Source organism: Mobula birostris, chromosome 14 (assembly GCF_030028105.1).
Source record: "Mobula birostris isolate sMobBir1 chromosome 14, sMobBir1.hap1, whole genome shotgun sequence".
In the NCBI taxonomy this organism is placed as follows: domain Eukaryota; kingdom Metazoa; phylum Chordata; class Chondrichthyes; order Myliobatiformes; family Myliobatidae; genus Mobula; species Mobula birostris.
In genome coordinates, this window is record NC_092383.1 from 36,234,475 (window position 1) to 36,257,197 (window position 22,723).

Below are 22,723 nucleotides of genomic sequence, written 5' to 3' on the forward strand. Positions count from 1 at the left end.
AGGGACCTGAGCATTTGCGGATTTTGGTATCCGCGGGAGGTCCTGGAACCAATCCCCGTAGATACCGAGGGACGACTGTATCTGAAGAAGCATTTGGGGTATAAGGCCGGTGGACTCAGAGGCCTCTCCTCAAAGTCCAGGCACTCGAGCAGGGTGGAAACCTGATTGGATGAGGACTAGCCAATCAGGAGGGATGGGCTGCAGGAGTATAAATACCACCAGACTAGACATTCCCAGGCATCGTCCCTGATGAAGATGGCGGAGTTTGTCATTGAAACATTGGTTTTACTTGACACCTGTATCTGGCTGGAAGCCCAGGAAGAGTTTATTCATTCAGCCTGATGTTGAGAAGCTGATTTTTCTCCACCAAGCCTATCCATCTCATTGAAAAGTGGAAAAAGCAATGAAGGAGTGAATAGTTGGTCTTCTAATGTATGCTCTAAAGTAGTTGAAGAAAATTGTTTCTTACTGTGATTAAAAAAATAATTTTATTTGTAGCCTTAAATAGATTTGAATATTTTTTGCAATTATTTGTCACTGCTTTGAATTTGCAGTTCCTGTTTTCTTTCATTGTGCATTGCAAATCAAAATTCTTTATAGTTTTTATGTAATCGCCAGAAAGGGAGAAAAGGGATGTGGTCTGGGAGCCAAGAAGGTGGTAATCCAAAAAAGTTTGAGAACTACTAATGTAGACGGAGGGCAGAGCAATTTGCTGGCATTCTCACTGGACTTGGGAACAGGTGAAAGGAGACCCAACTTTGAGATAATGTTCAAGTTCCTCTTGTCCTTACCTACCACCCTGTCAGCCACCGTGTCCAATATGTCATCCTCCGCAACTTCTGCCACCCCTAAAGGGATCCTACCACTAAACCCAGCTTTATATTCCCCCCCCCCCCGCCTCAACTGCTTTCCTCAGGGATTGCTGTCTCTGTGATTCTCTTGTCCATTTGTCCCTCCCCACTAATCTCCCTGCAGGCGGCCAGCCCATATACCTCCATCCAGCTCTACACCTGCTCTTACACCTCCTCCCTCACCTCCATCCAGGGCCCCAGGCAGTCCTTCCAGGTGAATCACCTGTGAATCTGCTGGGGTCATCTATTATGTCCAGTTCTCCCAATGTGGCCTCCTCTACATTGGTGAGACCCATTGTAAATTGGGGGACCACTTCATCGAAACCATCTGCCACAAGCAGGGCTTCCTGGTGACCAAACATTTTAATTCTGACTCCCATCCTGACATGGCGATCCATAGACCACTCTTGTGTCAAGATGAGGCCACCCTCAGGGTGGAGGAGCAACACCTTGTACTCAGCCTGGGTAGCCTCCAACCTGTTGGCATGAATATTGATTTCTCCTTCCGGTAAACAAATTCTTCCTACCTTCCTCTATTCCCCACTCTGACCTTCTACCTCTTCTCATCTGCTTATTACTTCCCCTGGCTTCCCTCCACCTTCCCTTTCTCCTATGGTCCACTCTCCTATCAGATTCCTTCCTCTCTAGCCTTTGACCTTTCCTACCCACCTCGCTTCACGTATTGCCTTCCAGCTCCCCTCCCTCCCCTCCTCCCACCTTTTTATCCTGACATCATCTCCCTTCCTTCTCAGTCCTGAAGAAGGGTTTCAGTCTGAAGCATTGTCTAGCTATTCATTTCCACAGATGTTGCCCGACCTGCTGAGTTCCTCCAGCATTTTGTGTGTGTGTGTGTGTGTGTTGCTTTGGATTTCCAGCCTCTGCCGACTTCCTTGTGTATTTGACATTTTGCTGGGTGGTTTTCCACTCTCTGCTCCCAATCCAGGCTGGGAGGGGCACAGGCCGGGGATTCTAGACTGGGTATGGGATCAGGACTTGTAGTGATTGCAAGGAACAGTATTTATCAGTGCTGTTCATCAAACAGGGCATTACTCCATCAAGCTATTGTCTACATTGTCCTGATCTGGATAGCGTGGTCTAGCTGTCTATGTGGAGACTTTACAGTATTAATTTGCAGCTTCCCATCCTGCTTGCTTCATTTCCTAAAGTTTTCTTCGCAATTTGTATCTGTAGGTATGACTGTGCTTTGTATATCGACAAACAATTGAAGGGGTAAGGCCCAGAATGCGCCCTGTTTGGAGGAGCAAAGGGATTAAAACTTAGTAAAATAGGTTAAATTCCAAAGACAAGACACACCGTTATGTATTCTTGGTTTGTGTTTCCTTGAATATAGAGAAAGAATTTATTCTGACCTTTCAAGAAATGCCAAGTGGAGATGGTGTAATGATGAAATTAGCTTGTAACTACACATGAGATTGGCTCTCAGCAGGTTGAAAGTTAGCTTTGAGCTCTTCTGCTTCTTAAAGAAAGGCCAAAGCCAAAAAAAAAAGGGGTTTTGGGACTCATTTGCAAAATCTTCTTTTCCAGGAATATCTGGGAGCACCTGGTCTGGGGTGTAAGGTGTGTGTGTGGTGGGGCAGGGAATGAAGACAATAAGGCAACAGTGGGTGAAAAAACAGGAGTGTGTGCCCTGTAAAACAGGCCAGGCTGCAAAGACTAGGTTATGGGCCCAAGAATACAGAGGACAAATAGGTATATTCTATACACTCAGTGGCCACTTTGTTAGGTACACCTGTCCATTAATGCAAATAGCTAATCAGCCAATCAGGTGGCAGTAACGGAATGCATAAAAGCATGCAAATGTGGTCAAGAGGTTCAGTTGTTGTTAAGACCAGACATTAGAATAGGGAAAAAGTGTAATGCAAGTTATTTTGAATGTGGAATGTTTGTTGGTGCCAGATGGAATGGTTTGAGTATTTCAGAAACTGCTGATCTCCTGGGATTTCTATGCACAACAGCTTCTAGAGTTTATAGAGAATGGTGCGAAAAACAAAAAAAAACATCTATTAAGTGGCAGTTCTGTGGGTGAAAATGTCTTATTAATGAGAGGGGTCAGAGGAGAAGATCCAGACTGGTTCAAGCTGACTTGAAGGTGACAGTAAATCAGATAACCATGTGTTACAACAGTGGTGTGCAGAAGAACATCTCTGAATACACAACATATCGAACTTTGAAGTGAGTGGACTCCAGAAGCAGGAGACCACACTGGGTTCCACCGCGGTGTCTAATACAGTGGCCACTGTGTGTATAAGTGTATATTCTCTCTGATTTAATGGGTGATAGGTGTGGCAGATAATGGACTAGAAAATATTTCACTTTGCCCAGAATCCAGAAGAAATTCAACCTTTACATTAGGACCAGCTGATGCCAGGAAGTACTACATCAACCAGTAAATGGGGTTTTAAAGCTCTCTCAGTCATCCTAAACTCCACTCCATCCTCACAAAATAAAAGCAATGGAATGTGGATCAATCTTTGCTACCGGAGGAGTTAAGTGATATGGAACAGCCATAATCCAGACAGAGCTGTCGAAGGGCTGAATGACCTTGTTAATGTATTCCAATCTTGTAGACTGGAACATGCCTTTGGCAAACAATTCTGTTTTCTCCCCCACTGTTCAGCCTGCGAACAATTTGTTCTTTGCAACGAAGCTGGTGAATAGAACCAACACACAAAGGAGCAGACTGTGTATTGTCCAGATAGAGATCTGATTCGAACCCATGTAAACAAGATTAGATCGTACCTGCAGGTGTGCCACGCCCTTGCACAGGCTGTAATGATGGAAATCCCTTTTCCTTCCACTCTCTGGCTCAGTATCAATTGAGAGTCACAGAATACAGCAGCACAGAAAACACTTGTTCAGCCAACCTATAAATACCTCACCGAGATCTTTTCGTACAGCTACAGATCGGCAGGTATGATATTGTGACCATCACTGAGACCTGGCTAAAGGATGCATGTCTCTGGGAGCTGAACATCCAAGGATAAACGGTGTATCGGAAGGATAGGAAGGTAGGCAGAGGGAGAGGCGTGGCTTTATTGGTAAGAAATGATATTAAATCATTAGAAAGAAGTGATATAGGATCGGAAGGTACAGAATCTTTGTGGGTTGAGCTAAGAAATAGCAGGGGTAAAAGTACCCTGATGGCAGTTATCTATAGGCTTCCAAACAGCTGCAGGGATGTGGACTACAAATTACAACTGGAAATAGAAAAGGCTTGTCAGAAGGGCAGTGTTATGCTAATTGTGGGGGATTTTAACATGCGAGTGGATTGAGAAAATCAGGGCGGCACTCGATCTCGAGAGAGAATTTGTAGAATGTCTGCGAGATGGCTTTTTAGAACAGCTTGTTGTTGAGCCCACTAGGGGATCGGCTGTACTGGATGGGGTATTGTGTAATGAACCGGAGGTGATTAGAGAGATTGAGGTGAAGAAACCCTTAGGAGGCAGAGATCATAACATGATTGAGTTCACTGTGAAATTTGAAAAAGAGAAGCTGAAATCTGATGTGTCGGTATTTCAGTGGAGTAAAGGAAATTACAGTGGCATGAGAAAGGAACTGGCCAAAGTTGACTGGAAAGAGACACTGGCGGGAAAGACGGCAGAGCAGCAGTGGCTGGAGTTTATGCGAGAAATGAGGAAGGTACAAGACAGGTATATTCCAAAAAAGAAGAAATTTTCGAGTGGAAAAAGGATGCAACCGTGGTTGACAAGAGAAGTCAAAGCCAAAGTTAAAGCAAAGGAGAAGGCATACAAGGAAGCAAAAATTAGTGGGAAGACTGAGGACTGGGAAGTTTTTAAAACCTTACAAAAGGAAATCAAGAAGGTCATTAAGAGGGAAAAGATTAACTATGAAAGGAAGCTAACAAATAATATCAGAGGATACTAAAAGCTTTTTCAAGTATATAAGGAGTAAAACACAGGTGAGAGTAGATATAGGACCGATAGAAAATGATGCTGGAGAAATTGTAATGGGAGAAAAGGAGATGGCAGAGGAACTGAATGAGTATTTTGCATCAGTCTTCACTGAGGAAGACATCAGCAGTATACCGGACACTCAAGGGTGGCAGGGAAGAGAAGTGTGCGGAGTCACAATTACGACAGAGAAAGTACTTAGGAAGCTGAATAGTCTAAAGGTGGATAAATCTCCTGGACCAGATGGAATGCACCCGCGTGTTCTGAAGGAAGTAGCTGTGGAGATTGCGGAGGCATTAGCGATGATCTTTCAAAAGTCGATAGATTCTGGCATGGTTCTGGAGGACTGGAAGATTGCAAATGTCACTCCGCTATTTAAGAAGGGGGCAAGGAAGCAAAAAGGAAATTATAGACCTGTTAGCTTGACATTGGTGGTTGGAAAGTTGTTGGAGTCGATTGTCAAGGATGAGGTTACAGAGTACCTGGAGGCATATGACAAGATAGGCAGAACTCAGCATGGATTCCTTAAAGGAAAATCCTGCCTGACAAACCTATTACAATTTTTTGAGGAAATTACCAGTAGGCTAGACAAAGGAGATGCAGTGGATGTTGTATATTTAGATTTTCAGAAGGCCTTTCACAAGGTGCCACACATGAGGCTACTTAACAAGATAAGAGCCCATGGAATTACGGGAAAGTTACATACGTGGATAGAGCGTTGGCTGATTGGCAGGAAACAGAGAGTGGGAATAAAGGGAGCGTTCCCGATCCCTTCCCCTTCTGTGGATTGAATCCCACCTTTTGGGTGAAGAATAGTGTTTCCTACTCTTAAGTATTTGGGAAAAGCTAGTCCCACTTTCTCCCCTCACCCTAGGGAGAGTATGACTCAGATCTTCAATGTGGAGCCTGGGCAATTGTGGAGGAGTCTGAGCTGTGATGTATCACGGACTGGATTCCACCAGAGTATTTGTCAGGTAGAGCCAGTTGCTAATTGTGCCAGCAACCATCCTTTGCCTGATTTAAAAATAAACTTTAAATCCAAAAGAAAATAGTGAATACAGCTCAGTCCATCACGGTTAAAGCCCTCCCCACCATTAAGCACATCTACATGAAGTGTTGTCCCAGGACAGCAGCATCCATCTTCAGGGACCCCCGCCACCCAGGCCATGCTCTCTTCTTGCTGCTGCCATTCGGAAGAAGATACAGGAGCCTCAGGACTCTCACCAGCAGGTTTAGGATCAGTTATTATCCCTCAACCATCAGGCTCCTGCACCAGCGGGGATCACTTCATTCAACTTCACTGTTCCCACAATCTGTGGACTTACTTTGAAGGACTGTACATCTCATGTTCTTGATATTTATTGCTTATTTATTCTTTTCTATTTGCACAGTTTCTTACCTTTTACACACTAATTATATACACTGTTGTGTCCGATCTTTCATTGATGGTTATTTATTGAAGCCAGGCCTGAGCTCCTCCCTGGGGGACAAGATGGAGCCAGTCCTGGCCCAATCCCATGGAAACAAGTTGGAGCCAGTCCTGGCCCAATCTCATGGAAACAAGGTGGAGCCAGGCCTGGCCCCCTCCCAGGGGGACAAAATAGAGTCAGACCTGGCCTCCTCCCATGGGGACTGGGTGGAGTCAGACCTGGCCCCTTCAATGGAAACAAGGTGGAGCCAAGCTTGGCCCCATCTTAAAAATTGGAACAAAATGGGGCAACTCTGGCCTGCTTACAGCTCAACTATACCAAACTGCCTCTGTCTTTTCCTGACCAGTGTAACATTACGAAATACTTTAATTCCAAAGGAATTCTGAAAATTTATAAGAGATGAGTTGTCTGTGCCAACCCACAGACCCACTTTCTGCCACAAGATTTAGCAAACATTGAAGTGCAACTTATAAACAGGAAGTTGCAAACCTATATTATGAAAATCATTTACCATCTGTTATCTGTACCCTCCCTGAGGTGTCTGCTGTTCTGACCTGCAGGTACTTGATAGATGTTGGGAACAGTTGGTATGCCCGACCCCTCAGCAGAGTGTTGCAGCTTTACTGCATGAAGTGTGATTGGACAAGGGCAGTAAAAGTTGGCCTTTCAGTGACACCTATAGCCAGTGGATGGATACAATTAAATGAAAGACTGTGGGAAAGGAAAATAGAAAATTAGTGCGTATTTTAAATGGAACTGCAAATGTTGAAGATTCTGAAATAAAAACCATTAAGTGCTGGAAACACTCAAAAAGTCGGGCAGCATCTCGGAGAGAGAAATAGAAGTTAACATTTTAAGTCATTGATCCGTCAGCAAAACTTTGAAAGATTATAAACCTGAAATTTTAACTCTGTTTTTCTCTTCTTGCAAACTAACATTCACAATGGCAGCCTGCATCAGTGGGCGCTGAGGCGCAGATGTACACGAGAAGATGTCAATTGTATGCATCCGATAATAATGAAGATGTATTAACCAAAGCCAGTCAGCTGAGCGCTTCCCTCTTTTTGCATGGTCTGAAGTAAGTTCCCCAATGTGTCACTTGTAAGAATACCAGACAAAAAGTGGGAGCAACTGCCACTCCCTGCTTCAGCGTTCACATTGGCTTTAATGCCACCTTCTTGAATCAATCCTGGAACCCTTGATTCCCCCACTCCAATAAGCTAGCTACCTGCCACCCTCCTCACCTTTCTTTTGATTACTAGAAATTCCCTCTGATAAAACACTCCTCCTCATGCTCAGCCTCCAGCAAGGGTGATATCTTCATAGCATATCAAGGTCACACTGAATCTTGTATGTGTCAAAAAGAGTACCTCTCTGTCTCACACTCTCCTTATCTCCAGCACCAATAGGTCCAATCTTGCTCTAAGACAATCCCCACCTCTCAGGACTCAATCAATGAAGCTTTCCTGCACTTCCTCCAAGGCCAAAGAAAGAAAATTACATAAAAAGCAAGGAAGAGAAATCAGAATTTTCATGTTTTCTAGAAGTACCAAATGCTTTGGAGACAATAAAATATTTAGAAGCAAATTCACTGTTAGAGGTAACTTTTACTTACTTCCTGTCGGTTATGCTGCTGGCATTTAGACAGCAACGTAGGTCCTCCATCTGACTGTCCATATCGTCGCACACAGCTATAGAGGGATTCTTCATTGCCGTCTCTGTAACAGGTTTTTTTATTATTAATCTTTTTATTATCAATCAAAAATTAACAAGAGTACATCGAAGTAAACATCACTTACAATGCCTGAAAGAAGAGAAGAAAAAAGACATTCAGAAAAAAGATTGGAAACTTCGAAAAGAAAAAAACCCTACTAAAGAAAAAGAAAGCGATAGGAAAAGAAAACCCATTGGGTGTTCAACTCCGGAGCCATGCGTTATACAAAAAGCTTCTTAAAAAAAAAGATAAACATCAAACTGCCAGCAAAAAAAATACAAAAATTTACAATTAGATCCTGAAGGAAATCTATCAATTAACTCAAATGACAATGGCAAGCAAATGAACCCCATCTTTTCTCGAAATCAAACATAGGTTCAAAGTTTCGACTTCTAATTTTCTCCAAACTAAGACATAGCATCACTTGAGAGAACCATTGTGACAAAATGGGAGCCGATGCATCAACAGAACAGCCCTCCGAGCTAGCAATGTGACAAATGCAGTAACGTGTTGATCAGACAAAGAGATACCGTGGATATTTTGAGGAATTATTCCAAAAAGCACAGTTAATTTGTTAGATTGTAAATTAATTTTTAGTGCTTTAGAAATTGTAGAAAAAACTTGACTTTCAGAACTGTTCCAATATAGAACAAGACCAAAACATATGTGTCAATGTAGCTGTCTCAGGTAACAGTTTTGTTTTGACCAGTCAGGGTTGTTAGCCCTGAGCTGAACCCCTGAACCTGGAGGACCGGTGGACCACTCTTAGTCTGACTTCTACCCTTTGACCTGTTTGGCATGAGTGACCCTACCAAGAGCCAAAGCATAAAGCCCTGACCCCAGCCAACTTAGCTCTTCATGTCATTGAGGCAGACAAGCCTCCAAACCACGACAAGGTTGAGGTCCGCTTGGTAACTTTTACCGATAGCAAGCACCACCCAAGGCCCTACTTCAGGACAGCACTATGCTGTAGCTCGTAAAGCTTCTGTCTCACAATGCCAGAGACCTGGGTTCTGTCTGACATCAGCTGTTGTCTGTCTGTAGTCTGCATGTTCTCCCTGTGACCCAGGGTTTTCTCTGAATTCTGTGATTTCGTTCCACATTCCAAAATAGGACAGGTTAGGAGGATAATTTCCCACTAAACTACCCCTAGTGTGTAGGCGAATGGTAGAATTTGGGTGGGGGGGGGGGAGCTGATGGGAGTGTGGATGGAATAAAATTGCTCAGGGTAGGATTAGTGTAAAAATGCCTCCTGGAACGATGGCGTATTCCCATTTCATTGGATCAACGGGCCTGTTTCCATGGTGTATCTCTGACGATGACAAACTGCAATGTGATACTGTATTAAAAATTTGTTTTTCGTCTTCTACATCGGATGTTGATAGTTAAGCAGAACACCAGAGATAAGTTAGAACAGTGCTAATGGCGAGGCAGACAGAGCCCTGGATTAATGTCTCATTTGCAAGATTGCCCCTGGTAGACCAGCCCCCCATTCAGTACTGCACAGGAATATTGACCAGAATTATGTGCTGCAGCTTTGGGGTGAGGCCAGACCCCTAATCCTCGGGTGCTGAGGTACAGAAGCAAATCAAGAGACTCAGCTGTTGCTTAAAGACAGAATTGGAGAAATAGTGGAAAAGGGACTTGCATGTATTCAGTTTAAATGATGTCTGTGTGTGCTAGTGATTGTATCATTTTGTATATTTGATTTGATGACATGTTTTGGTGAAATGAGGGAAGGAAAGCTATTTCTGTTCAGGCAGCAATCGGTCGAACATTCTGTCCAAACAGAAAAAAATCCAGGCCAATTTGGTCCTGACAACAGATGTATTATTCAGTAATGTTTGGGTGATAAACAATCCCAAGAGTACCTCAGTTTTGCTTTTAGATCCTGGGAGAGTCTGACGATATCTGAGCACCAGAACAGAGTGCCTCAGTTTGTTCTTGGTCCCTGCTTGATCGTAACTGTAGCATCCATGTCAATCTCCGTCGTCTTCAAATCAGTGAGTGCGGTCGAGGGATTTGAATACTGCCGATCCTAATTTGCAGCCGGGGTGAATGGCACCACAGAGCTGTTGCTCCATCTGAGGCAGCCAGGCACCACAGCAAAGAGGAAGCGATTTATCACAGTATCCTTGAGCTGCAGCGGAGGCTTGGATTTCACAGCAGCAGCATGATAGATGGGAAATCAGCGCCGAGATGAACTAACCACAACATCTCCAGACAAAGGGTAAACATGTGATGAGCTTCTGGGCTGAGGCTCAGCGGAGTGGCGCACGGGGGAGCTCTTATTGTATCCGATCTCTAGCGAGAGGCTGAGGATGCTTGTATGTCGGGAATACTTTGTCAAGATCACCATGGATATTGTGTAGTGTGGCTGGTAATGTGCTTCATTAATCCGGATATACAGGGCGGGATTTGTGAATTGAATCACAAATGTGACAAGGTTAGTGTTCCCTGTGGAAGCAGTAATATAATGAAAATATAACAGGACATTTTGAAGTTGGAGAAGAATTGATTTAATTAATGAATGTCATCAACAGAAATTAGAATGAAATGTATTATTCATTGTGCGTATACTGTAAAGTTCCAGCATTCTTTTCATTGCCCGTTTAAAGTTGCTTTTCACGTTATAACTCTGTCGCCGTAGCGACAGTCAGAATTTTGAACTATAACATGATTTGAGCTTTGCATGTATTTTGTAAATATGCAAACGTTACGAGGGGCTCTGTGTTGAAAGGTGAACTGGAAGGCTTACAGTTGCGCACGTGCTTTGCAGTGTTACAGCAGGGTCTCTGTGACCCTGAGTGGATGAATAATTAATAGACCTGTATTGTTAGCTCGGCTGCTTGAGTGCTGTGCTGTGCCCGGCTCACTGGGCTCTTGACTGAATTCCTTTGCCTATTGGGAAGGAAAATTCCCAACAAATGTTTACTGTTAGGCCATACTCTTAGGCAAAAGCCAAAACTACTAAGCACATCAGGACATTCTGTCCTAAATTTGAAATGAGTTCGATGTTTAAAATCTTTTCCATGTTTACAGTCAGTGATAGGGATTTGATTGTAGGCAAAATAACACAGGGGCTCATAATTATTATTGCAATAACCATCAGAGATAACAAGGAAATTGTGACAAGATTTTTTTTCTGAAAGCTGGAGATCTGAAAATCTGAAACAAACACAGAACATGCTGGAAATATTTTAGGCCCTATTATCTCCGTATCTATTTCCACAGATACTGCCAAACCTGACTATTTCTGTTTTGACTTCAAAGAATGAGCTGCCTCTTGTAAATATTCCTTGTTAGAGTCTTTCTGTGATTATTAAGCCAATTCTGGATTCAACCAGGAAGTCGAGCAAGAAATAATTTATCTAATGGTTACGATTCACTGTTATAAATAACATTAATAATGATACATACAGTATATGATATTATAATTGAAACCAAGCAAAGAATACAAGAAGTCTTGGGTTGAGGATTACTTATTTACATTCCATTTCTGTAGTTTTTGAGGTGGATGACGAGGACAATGTGGGGTGGACAGGTGGTGCTCGATACCTGAGCAATGTTTGAGATCCGCTGCACTGCTTTTCCTCTTTCCATTGGACTTCTGCCTGCTTCTGTCAAAGAGACACTTGGGTGTTCAGTGCCTTCCTGGATGCTGCTCCATTTTGAGTGCTCGTTGGTTAGGGTTAGAATGACCAATATTCTGGAATGGAAGACACGAAGGTTGAACACTTTCCCATTCATCCTGTAGATTAGCTCCTCTCTGGCTGCTGGAAGTGAGGAGAAGTGTTGTGGTGAAGAAGGCTGTGGAAGAGTTGTGATGAAGCAACAACCTTGTTTAGTTCCATTCTGCACTAGAGTTGGGTCTATGGTAGACTCATTACTTAGCACAGGGGTCTCCAACCTTTTTTGCACTGCGGACCGCTTTAATATTGACAATATTCTTGCGGACCGGCTGACCAAGGTTGGGGGGGGGGTGTTCAAGTAGGGTTGCCAACTTTCTCACTCCCAAATAAGGGACAAAAGTAGTAGTCAAATACGGGACACTTGTGTTTACCCCGAGAAAGACTACCATGACCATGAAGCCTTGCGCGGGCACCTTCGTGCGCATGTGTGTACGTGCCGATTTTTTTTCTACAAATCGGTTTTGGCTTAATCTTCTCGATTTTGTTAAGTGAAACTACACTGTACATACATTATTTCTACTTTATATAGGCTGTGTATTTATCATATCATTCCTGCTTTTACTATATGTTAGTGTTATTTTAGGTTTTATGTGTTATTTGGTATGATTTGGTAGGTTATTTTTTGGGTCTGGGAACACTCAAAAATTTTTCCCATATAAATTAATGTTAATTGTTCTTTGCTTTACGCCATTTTGGCTTAGGAACGGTTTCATAGAAACGCACTACCTTAGCGGGGGAAATACGGGACAAGGGCGGTCCCGTATGGGACAAACTAATTTAGCCCAATGTACGAGATGTCCAGGCTAATACGGGACAATTGGCAACCCTATGTTCGAGTTCAACAGCGCGTGACAGGGAATGAGGAAAGGTGCAGCTGATTCATATCGTTTCATATCGCCAAATCATATTGTTTCCTCGCGGCCCGGTAGCACATGCTTTGCGGCCCGGTGGTTGGGGACCACTGGCTTAGACCCAGGATTGCTATGTCATCTGATAGCAGACATAGGCTGAAGACAAATTTCTGAGGATATTCATATCTGAAAAGGATGCTCCACAGTCCCTCTTGGTTGACATGGTTATGGTGTCACTGAGGTCACCTGCTACATCTTTGACTCAATAGGTGAAGAAGATGAGGTTCAAATTGCTGCCAGAAGCTCCTCTCCACCAAGTTGTGAAACTTCAGCAGGAAAGCCATCTGTTTAAGAGAGTTGTTTCTCCATTGGTGTGTCTTTTCAATCACTTGTCAATCTGATGGTGGGTCCAGGTTAGATAATGTGTTGTTGGATAGAGACGGGCATCTAAATGAAACATGTAAGATCTAGAAGGGTCTTGCAGGTAGATGCGGAAAATATATTTCCTCTTGTGAGAGAATCTAGATTTAAGGGAACTTTAAGAATAAAGGATCACCCAAGTAAGATAATAATGAGGTGGTTTCCCTTTTCTTTGGGGATATCTTGAGTTTTAGGAATTCTTTTTCTCAATGATTGGTGAAATGTTTCTATATTTCTAAAACTGAGGATATTAGATTCCTGGTAAGCATATGGCAATAAGATACAGGAGCAGAATTAGGCTATTCTGTCCATCGAGGTTGCTGTAGCATTCTGGCTATTTTTTTTATTTCAACCCCATTCTCCTGCCTTTTCCCATTAACCATGTACTGCTTCATCAATCAAGAACCTGCCTTAAATATGACCAATAATGTGGCCTGCCCAGTCCTTGATAACAACAAATTCCACAGATTGCCCACCCTCTGGCAAAAGAAGACCTTTCTCATCTCATTTCTAAAAGGACATCCCTACTTCTGAGTCTGTGCCCTCATATCCCAGGCTCTCCAACTCATGGAAGCATCCTCTCCACGTCCCCCCTCTCCAGGTCTTTTGGTATTCAGTCGGTCAGGATAGGCAAGAGGTTGAAAGGTCACTGTGGATAGATGGGAAGGTGGAGTTGAGCAGAGAGGAAGCGTAAAGCCCAATTTATACTTCTGCGTCAAATGTACGCCGTAGGTACCACGTACCCTACGCCGTAGGGTGACGTGCGCCTTCCCAACAATGTAACTCACACATCGCAGCAACGCAGACCGCAACAACTGTGATTGGTCCGCTTGGTAGCATCGCATTTCCTCCTACGCATTTCCGGTTGCTTTTCTCTGCCAGGTCTGTACGCTGATGCGAAATAAACGGTTGGAGACGATGAACCAAATCGTCAAATCTACCTGCCGACATCTGAAAATATTTGAAATGCATTTCCTCGTCCATGTCTCTCACGAAGAAACTCAGCACAGTGGCATAGAAACCCCACCACCCACTAGCGTTTTGGCGGTGAATTGCAGAGCGACGCAGACATAACTGCGCATGCTCGCTACGGCGTAGGGTTACACAAAAGTATAAATCAGGCCTACGGCATAGCCCGTACACACAAGTATAAACCAGCCTTAAGACTAGTACGATTAGGGAACCCTAGCTGATGAGGATTATTGAGGTCACGGCATATGTCAGGTATAGGCAGCTGGGATTAAATAAGTCCACGGGGAGGGGGAGGGGGAAGGAATGTAGTAGTATACTCAGGAAGGAAGTTAAGGGAGTAAAAGAGGACGTGAAGTATCCCTGGCAGATAAGCTAAAAGAGAATCCTAAGAATTGCAAACATTGGATAATGGAGCAGAGTCAAGGATGCGTGGTTTTCTCCTGTTCCCCTTTAGTATGTTTGTATCTGCTGTCAAGCAATGTGGCAACTTTGAAACGGAGGCATCTGTGACACCGAATTGAGGCCTGGCTGCAGACACCCGAGCAATATCGCTGCTTTCAAATGCTGTCACTAAAGAACAGCAAGTAAGGGCCAAAGGGCTGGTGTACCAGCGCTTCTGAACACGAAGTGGTGGGTTAGCACAGCCTCCTGAAGTGACACCACATTTTCTAAAGAGAAAGGTGAGCTTCCGGAGGGTCTTAGTGCATCAGCGTCCGTAGAGGGAATGGACAGCCGATGCCTCAGGTAAAAAGTTTTTGTCTGCTCTGAAAGCTAGAAGGAAGATGGCTAATGTAAAGAGGTGAGGGGGGATGTGTGGGGCAAGAGATGGCAGGTTATAGGTTGATCCAGATGAGGAGTGGTTGATTGGCAGATGGAGCGAGGAGGGAGGAGAGAAGCAGGGATACATCGACAGAGGCTAGGAAGTGATAGGTGGAGGCAAAGGAGGGCTTACTGGTTATGGAATCTGATAAGAAAGCAAGTTGAAGAGTGGAACCATATAAAGTGAAGGGTAGTGGGCAAGTGGGAACAGTGAGTGGAGAGAAGGAAATAGGTGACTTATTGGGAAGTGAGATCAGGTTAAGGGCAGATGGAGTAGAAAGAGCAGGGGAGAGAAATGGAGACTGGGAAGGGAGGATGGTTTGTAAAGAAAGGTGTGTGATAGGACCTGGATGGATCAGGAGGTGACAGAAAGAGGTGTGTGGGTGGGAAGAGCAGGTTACTGAATTTGAGGAACTCAGTTTTGGGTTGTAGATTACCCAGGTGGAATATGAGGCGGAGTGGAGGAGGCCGAGGACAAGCAGGTCATGTGGAAATGGGTAGTGGAGTTTGCTCCAGATTTCTAACATCAACGTTCTAACATCTTGTGTCAACACATTTCTTGAAGCTGAGATTCCATAGATCCTTAACCCAGGGGTGAAGGTTTCTGTGCAATAGTGTTGTAACTCTGTAGCCAGCTTACTCAGCCATTCTGTGCTTCTCAGGGTGGAGGAGCAACACTTTATATTAATTTGTGTAGCCTCAAACCTGATGGCATGAATATCAATTTCTCCTTCTGGTATTTTTTCCCTCCCCCCCCCCCCCCCTTCTATTCCCCACTCTGGCCTCTTACCTCTTCTCACCTGCCTATCACCTCCATCTGGTGCCCTCCCTTCCCTTTCTCCTACGGTCCACTCCCCTCTCCCATCAGATTCCTTCCTCTCCAGTCCTTTACCTTTCCCACCCACCTGGCTTCAGCAGACTCGATGGGCTGAATGGCCTACTTCTGCTCCTTTGTCTTGTGACTTACCACCTTTAGCTATCCTCCTTCCCTTTCCCCCCACATTTTTTCCTGCTCTCTTCCCTCTTCTTTCTCAGTTCTGAAGAAGGGCCTCAGCCTGAAGTGTCAACTCTTTTTCTTTTCCATAGATGCCTCCTGCCCTGCTGAGTTCTTCTAGCATTTTGTGTGTGTTGCTTTGGATTTCTTGCATCTGCAGAATTTCTTGTGTTGGTGAATTCTTTGCTGTGGTTTGGTCCCTATGAAATGTATGATCTCAGCTCAAAGAAACGTCTGTCCCATTCACCTGATTGGTTTTAAGCCCAAAGCCAAAAAGCTGACAGTGTCAGGATACCACACAGGATCTGAACACCATGGGTGAAACTTTGCACCAGATTTAATTATGTGTTGTTGTGCTGGGAGAAGATAAGGAGTCTATTTATTTACTTATTGTGATACAGTGTGGAATAGTCCCTTCTGGCCACTCAGCAACCTCTGATTTAGTCCCAACCTAATACTGGGACAATTTACAATGACTAATTAACCTCCCGACTGTGGGAAAGAGCCAGAGCACCCAGAGGAAACCCACATAGTCACGGAGAGGACGTACAAACTCCCTAACAGGCAACGGCGGGAAGTTGAGTACGAAGCTCGAGCAGTAATCTGAGGGCAAAAACGTTTTGTGCAATTGACAGGCTTGCTTATCACAAAGGCTGAAAGAGGCTGCTCTGAAGGGTTCATAGTGGCAGTTGATTGGATGGGAGAAGAGGAGAGGGGATTATGAGCAGAAATGATTATAGGGCTTGGTTGGGAGGTAGTTGGGAATGGAAAATGGCACAGTTGTTGACAGGTGAGTTGGGATTATGGGAAAGATTGGGATAGGATCAGGGTGTTATCACTGTAGTTTTACAGGGATGGTAAGATGCAAAACACAAATCACTTTTTACTAGAAATAAATAATAGTGAAAAAGGGGATGACAAAGTAGTCCTTATGGGTTCAGGAACCATTCTGAAATCTGATGTTAGAGGGGCAGAATCCATTCCCAAAACATGAGTGTGTCTTCAGGCTCTGTACTTCCTGGTTGTAGTAACAAAAAGAGGGCATGTCCGGATGGTGAAGGTCTTCAATGATGGGTGTCTTCTTTCTGAGGCACTAGCTCTTGAAGATGTTTGCAATGATAGGGAGGGTTGTGCCTGTGGTAATAGAACTGGAGAGGACTACAATCCTCTACAACCCTCTTTCAATCCTGAGCATCAGAACCTCTATGACATGCAACCAGTCAGAATGTTCTCTGCCAGAGTCCTTGGTGGCATACCAGATCTCCTCAAGTTCATGAAGAGGGCAAGGATAGAAATGTAATGAGTTAGGGTTGGTCTTACTGATGGTGCAGATTGGAGTTTGGGTGAGATGAGAGTAGGGTCCAGACTGCTCAAGAGAGACTTGTGGTTGGAAGGTTTTGCTGGTTTTGTGGGAAGCTTCACGGTTGTTTCGGGAGGGGCGTGTGGTTAGTGTGGGCTGGGTCAGGATAAGGATTGTGGTCATTGTGATTAGTTGGGAAGTGGGTTCAGTTGGTGGAGTCAGGGTGTTGTAGGGTTCAAGGTGGGTTAGGGGAGCGATCAGTTAGGAATAGGAGTTAGGGTTAGTGAGGGAGGTAGGGGAGGGGAATGAGGAAATCTAGTAGTGCTGGAAATCCTCAACGACACGTAAAAGCTGAAGCTGCCAGCAATGAGCAAAGTAAGTGAAGTGAAGCTGGCCTCTTTCTTCCAGTTCAGACCCTGCTGTTGGGACGACAGTACAGCTCTGTGTGTGGCAATGGTTGCAGGTGACGTGAGCTCTCTGTGCACCCAGTGGCCTTGGAACACTCCGGGCATGGGTATGGATAACCTGGAACCAAGTTCTGGGGGATGGCTGCCAGCACGTGATATGACCAGTCATTTTCAGGAAATTACATGGTGTGAAACACAATAATATAATTTTAGGCCATGCTATTTGTTGGTTGGTTGATTGGTGTATTGTCCTTTTTGGGTCTGAAGGTGTGAATTAGAGCCTCTGCAAGATCTGATCCAAGCCTTTGTTCACAGGAACTACTGATGAGATTATGGGAAGTAAGCAGTCAGGACTGGCAAACCCACCCTTCAGTCAGTGCCTCACCCTACAGAGCATTCAGGACGCCTACAGTGCTGGGGAGCTGGAGCGAGTTCAGCAGCTTGTACGGCTCTTTTGTGAGGAATCTGGCAGCAGTGCAGAGAAGGTAAGAAGTTTAAATTGTGATAATCCGGTGGAAAATAAAGGGATATTTATTCGGGAGAATGGAGAGCAAGACGTGAAGGAGCTGCAGCAAAGTTAATTGGTAGCTCCTTCTAGGTCCTGATCCAGCTGAAGAGCCTTTCCTGTATATGACACCTTCCACGACACCACAGTTGTGCTGAGATGGGAGGTTCCTCATGTACCACGTGGTGTTTCCTGGGGGACGGGACCGATGTGGATGTTACACAAGTATAATGGGAGTTGATGTTGCCCGGTCTTCGTCACATTCAACACGTATTGCTTCCGCCCCTTCCAGACAGCCTTAGAAGTGGGCAGATGACAGACGATATCAGACCTCCTGCAGGTTCCACTGATGCTCCATGGAGGATTTAATCCCACGGCTGTGGGCCCCACAGAAGTTATCAGACCTCTTTCTCCCCCTGCCTTTCAAGTACTCAGAGGTTCAACCTCTACTGCCCTCCCTGTCATCTGCTTCTACTTTCCCAGCCTGTAACCATTGTGTTCCTGAGGCTGGTGGATGTTTGGATCCAGCAGAGTACCAGAGGGTGGCAGGAGTTACTATGCGTCATTGCCCCTGCAACAGTCCAACATCATACAACCATTCTGGACTATGAGATCAAAGATTGGAGGGGCCCCAGGACCCAAAGAGGGCCCAGGATCCTGGAAGAATTACTTGCCCAATCACAAAACTCCTAGACATTCTTTGTCTAGGACATAGAACAGTTGGATAAGGTGGTTCAGAAAGCTTATGGAATGCTCTCTTTTATTAGTTGAGACACTGAGTTTCAAAGTCAAGAGGTTATGTTGCAACTTTATAAAACTCTGGTTAGGCCACATCTGGACTTTTGCATACAGTTCTGGTTGCTGCACTGTAGGAAGGATGGTGAGACTTGGGAGAGGGTGCAGAGGAGGTTTACCAGGATGCTGCCTGGTTTAGGAGCTATCAGGAGAGGCTGGACAAACTTGGGTTGTTTTCTCTGCAGCAGCAGAGGCTAAGGGGAGATCTGATAGAGGTTTATAAGATTATGAGAGGCATAGATAAAGTGGACAGAGAGTATCTGTTTCCCAGGGTTGAAATATCTAATACCAGAGGGCATGCATTGAAGGTGAGAGAAGGTAGTTTCAAGGGGGGATGTGAGGGGTAGGATTTTTACTCAGAGTGGTGGATTCCTGGAATGTGCTACCTGGTATGGTGGTAGAGGCAAATACGTTGGAGGCTTTTAAGAGATGTTTCGCTAGGCACATGAATGTAAGGAATCTGGAGGGATGTGAACATGGTGTAGGTAGGAGGGATTAGTGTTTGGGTGTTTTTGATTTTCTCTTTAGCTGGTTCAGCACAACATTGTGGGCTGAATGGCCTGTTCTTGTGCTTTACTCTTCTGTGTTCTAACCATACTGCATGGAAACAGGCACTTCGATCCAACTGCTAACCAACAGGCCTATCCAAGCTAGTTCCATCTGCCAGTGTTTGGCCAATAACCCTCTAACCTTTCCTGTCCATGTAGCTATACAACTTTCTTTTAAAATTTATTGTTGTATCTGTCTTAACCACTTCCTCTGACAACTCATTCAACATGCATACCACCCTTTGTGTAAAAGAAAGTTTGCCCCTTAGGCTCTTAATAAATATTTCTCCTCTCACTTTAAACCTGTGCCCTCTCATTCTTGGTTCCTCAACCCTGAGGGAAAAGACTGAGTGCACTCACCCTATCCACACCCTCACGGCTTCACACACTTTTATGAGATCACCCCTCAGTCTCCGACACTCCAAGGAATAAAGTCCTAGCCTGCCCAATCTCTCCCTATAATTCAATCTTTTATCTTCTGATGTTGGACTACCAGAAGAATAAAACTCAACCAGCCTTGGGCTGTAGCTGTCACTGAGTGGGTTTGGGGGGGGTGAGGGGAACAGTTTGTTCATTATTAAATTTTCCATGTGGCTTGGCCTTTAAACCATTGACCTCTCCCCTCTTGAGAGTAGTGTAGTGACATAGGTAGAGCCTTGCAAATCCACCAGCCCAGATTTGATCTTGACCTCGGGTGCTGTCTATGTGGAGCTTGCATGTTCTCTGCATATTCCCCATGGTTTCTGGTTTCTTCTCATAGGCCGAGGCATGTGACTTGGTAGGTAGATGTCTGCTGTGCAGGTGAGGGGTAGTATCTGATGAAAGGAGTCAATGGAAGTGTGTGGAGAAGTGGTGTAAATGGTTGCTAATGGTCAGTATTGTCTCAGTGGGCTGAAGGGACTGTTTCTGCAGTGGTTTGACTCTAACTGGGGCCAGTTGTCATGGTAATGGGCTTTGGGCTTTCTGAAGGCTCGATCAGGCCTGGCAATGGGAGCATATGCCATTCGGCACCAGCCGTTTGTGGGCATCAGAGCTGGTGTCCCATGGCCTCACCTCCTGAACTCCGGTGCTGTCTGTGTGGAGTTTGCATGCTCTCCGTCTGAGAACACGCTGTTTGCTAGGTGATCTGGTGTCCTCCCACATCCCATCCCATAGTACAGGTCAGTGGCAGAGTGATGTGGTGGGAATGTAAAATGGGATGAATGGGGTGCTTAATGGTCTGTGGGCCGAAGAGTCTATTTGCAGGTTATATCACTCCCTGACTTTGAGAACTGATTGCCAAGTAGGGCCCTTCATTACAATCAGAAGCACGAGCAATTCTGCAGATGCCTCTCCCCACCTTCTTAATCTGGCTTCTGCCGTCTTCCTTTCTACATCTGATGAAAGGGCTCAGCCCAATCGTCGACAGTTTATTCCTCTCCATAGATGAGGACTTGCTAACTTCCTCCAGCATTGTGTGGGGAGCCTTCAGTGCAATGTCGGGCTTCACTGATTCTGGCTGCTGCCTGAGTAAAATGGTATGGTTTCCTAGTGTTCTGCTCAGTTCCTTTTGCGAGAGGTTCCACTATTTTTGCACATCTTACTCTTTGTGTAGCTCCCAAGGAGGGACGAAAGGCAAAATGAGAGGGGGAAGGCAGGTTATCAGCAAATTAACACTGAGCTGCCGAGGGGCTAGGCAGGGACAGAGGGAAGCAGGCTGCCTGCTTAGTGTTCAGCTGCTGCCGGTCTAACTGTTTCCACTCCCATCTCCCAGTGTGACCTCTTGGCCGTCGCTGCCTCGAATGGAGATGCGGACATGGTCCGCTACCTGCTGCAGGAAGCACAGGTGGAACTGTCGAAAGAGCCCAGTCCTGAAAACCCTGCTATCATCGCTGCTCATCAGGGCCACGAGGACGTCGTCAGAGTGTTACTGAATTCCATGCCAGGTGAGAATGCCATCACTTAACAGGCAAAAGACAGCCATGGAAATACTGGCCTCTGTATACTGGGTGGTCAGGGCTGCTGAGAGCTTTAGATTCTCCCTAAACCTCTGTCTCTTTTTGCTCTTTTAAGATGCTCCTTTAAATTGATGTCTCTGACAAGTGGTAAGCCAAATGCCTCAATGTCTCCTCGCACAGCTGCATGACAGGTTTGCTCATGGTACATTCTCCAGGGGCACCTTGGGGCCATTCCCTGATGGTCCTCAGTGGAAGCTTATCAGTAGGTACGTGCTGTGGGGGCCGATGCTGACTGTGCAGAGGGACAGGCAAGGCGAGGCCTGGGAAGATCTAGGAGGATGTACAGAGCTCAAGGGCATTATACAAGTCAAATTCTTCTGGTGTGTCATCGACAGGCATGTCTTTTCCAATAAAATTTGGAATCTGCCATGCCCTTAGGAAGCCTCTGCACCACCATTTGGAACATTAAGTAGCCCCCCATCTGTTTGTACAAAGAGTCTCAGCCAAATGAAATGTGTTTAGAACAAAATACGCTTGAGGGAATCCAAGTGACCTTGAGCAGTCAGTGATCTCTGCCTAATTTAAACCATCCTGTGCTTTGTCTCGAGCATTTGATGTGTGATGTCTCGGTGGTGTGCCAAGTCAAAAGGGATGAAAGGAGCATGGGGAGAGTAGCAGCAGAGACTTAATGGAACTGTTCTAAAGGGCTCTCAAGGAAACCTGCTGGAGATTTATGTACAAAGATCATTAAGAACAATTAGGAAAACGCATGGTACCTTGGTTTACGTGGGCAGAGGGACTTAATACTAAAGCAGAGAACCTCCATGCCGTTGGGATTCTGGCCAGCTCTGGTTACTGAAGCTTAAGAAGGGACGGAAGGTCCTCGAAGGGAGATGCAGGAGGTTAACTGGAATCGGCCCAGGGTGAGTCAGTTTAGCCATGAAAAGCTCGAGTTGCTTGGCTCTGAGAGGAGAAGGATGAGGAGAGATTTGATAGAAGTGGTAGTAGCAATTCCCACTAGCTGATGGCAAAAGTATGAGGCTTCACAGATTTAAGATTTGGGTAAGAGACCCAATGGGGAGGAGAGTGCAGAAGAAAGGAGTTTTGTGTAGTGTGTTGTACTGACTTGGAACTCACTCTCCATGGCGCTGGTGGAAGGAGAGATGACCAACAACTTTCAAAAACACTGAGGGAAGTAAACTGGCAGGGCTACAGCACCAAGCAGAGAGCCAGCATGATTTTGATTGGCTGATTGGACTCTTGTGCCGTAGCGTCTCAGTGATCTGTCAATAGATCTATAAAGGACAGTAGCAAAGTTGAGGTAAGAATAATGTGAATCTTCTCCTGTAAACAAAATCTTCCTTTAAAAGATACTTTCCTTCGGTCCTTAATTTCCAGTTTTATTCCCTTGCAGTGTGTTGCTGGATTTTATTTCTGGATGGAATAGTTGTTTAGCTGATCTTTCGCTTTATTCAGTTGAATCTCTGTTGCCGTTTCCCAGGCTTCACTGCGGCAGAAGGATGGTGCAGATTCCTCCACATAGAGTTCAGTGATGG

General features: G+C 45.0%; 1 protein-coding gene and 1 long non-coding RNA gene across 6 annotated transcripts in view; one reads left to right on the top strand and one right to left on the bottom strand.

The window, feature by feature from the left end:
• lrrk1 (leucine-rich repeat kinase 1) overlaps positions 1-22,723 on the top strand; it is a 209,902-nt gene that overhangs the window by 32,924 nt on the left and 154,255 nt on the right. For 4 of the 5 annotated variants that reach the window (XM_072278376.1, XM_072278373.1, XM_072278375.1 and 1 more), the window contains exons 4-5: positions 17,698-17,867; positions 20,984-21,155. In XM_072278376.1, the coding sequence (XP_072134477.1) occupies positions 17,698-17,867; positions 20,984-21,155 (342 nt within the window). Of the gene's footprint in view, positions 1-3,804; positions 3,881-17,697; positions 17,868-20,983; positions 21,156-22,723 lie in introns of those variants that run through there. The other variant, XM_072278377.1, reaches the window with a different exon arrangement.
• The window catches only part of LOC140209830 (uncharacterized), a 44,769-nt gene that overhangs the window by 5,586 nt on the left and 16,460 nt on the right, over positions 1-22,723 (bottom strand). Inside the window, exon 2 of the long non-coding RNA XR_011889077.1 lies at positions 7,829-7,931. This is a non-coding gene — a long non-coding RNA (uncharacterized lncRNA). The remainder of the gene's footprint in view (positions 1-7,828; positions 7,932-22,723) is intronic.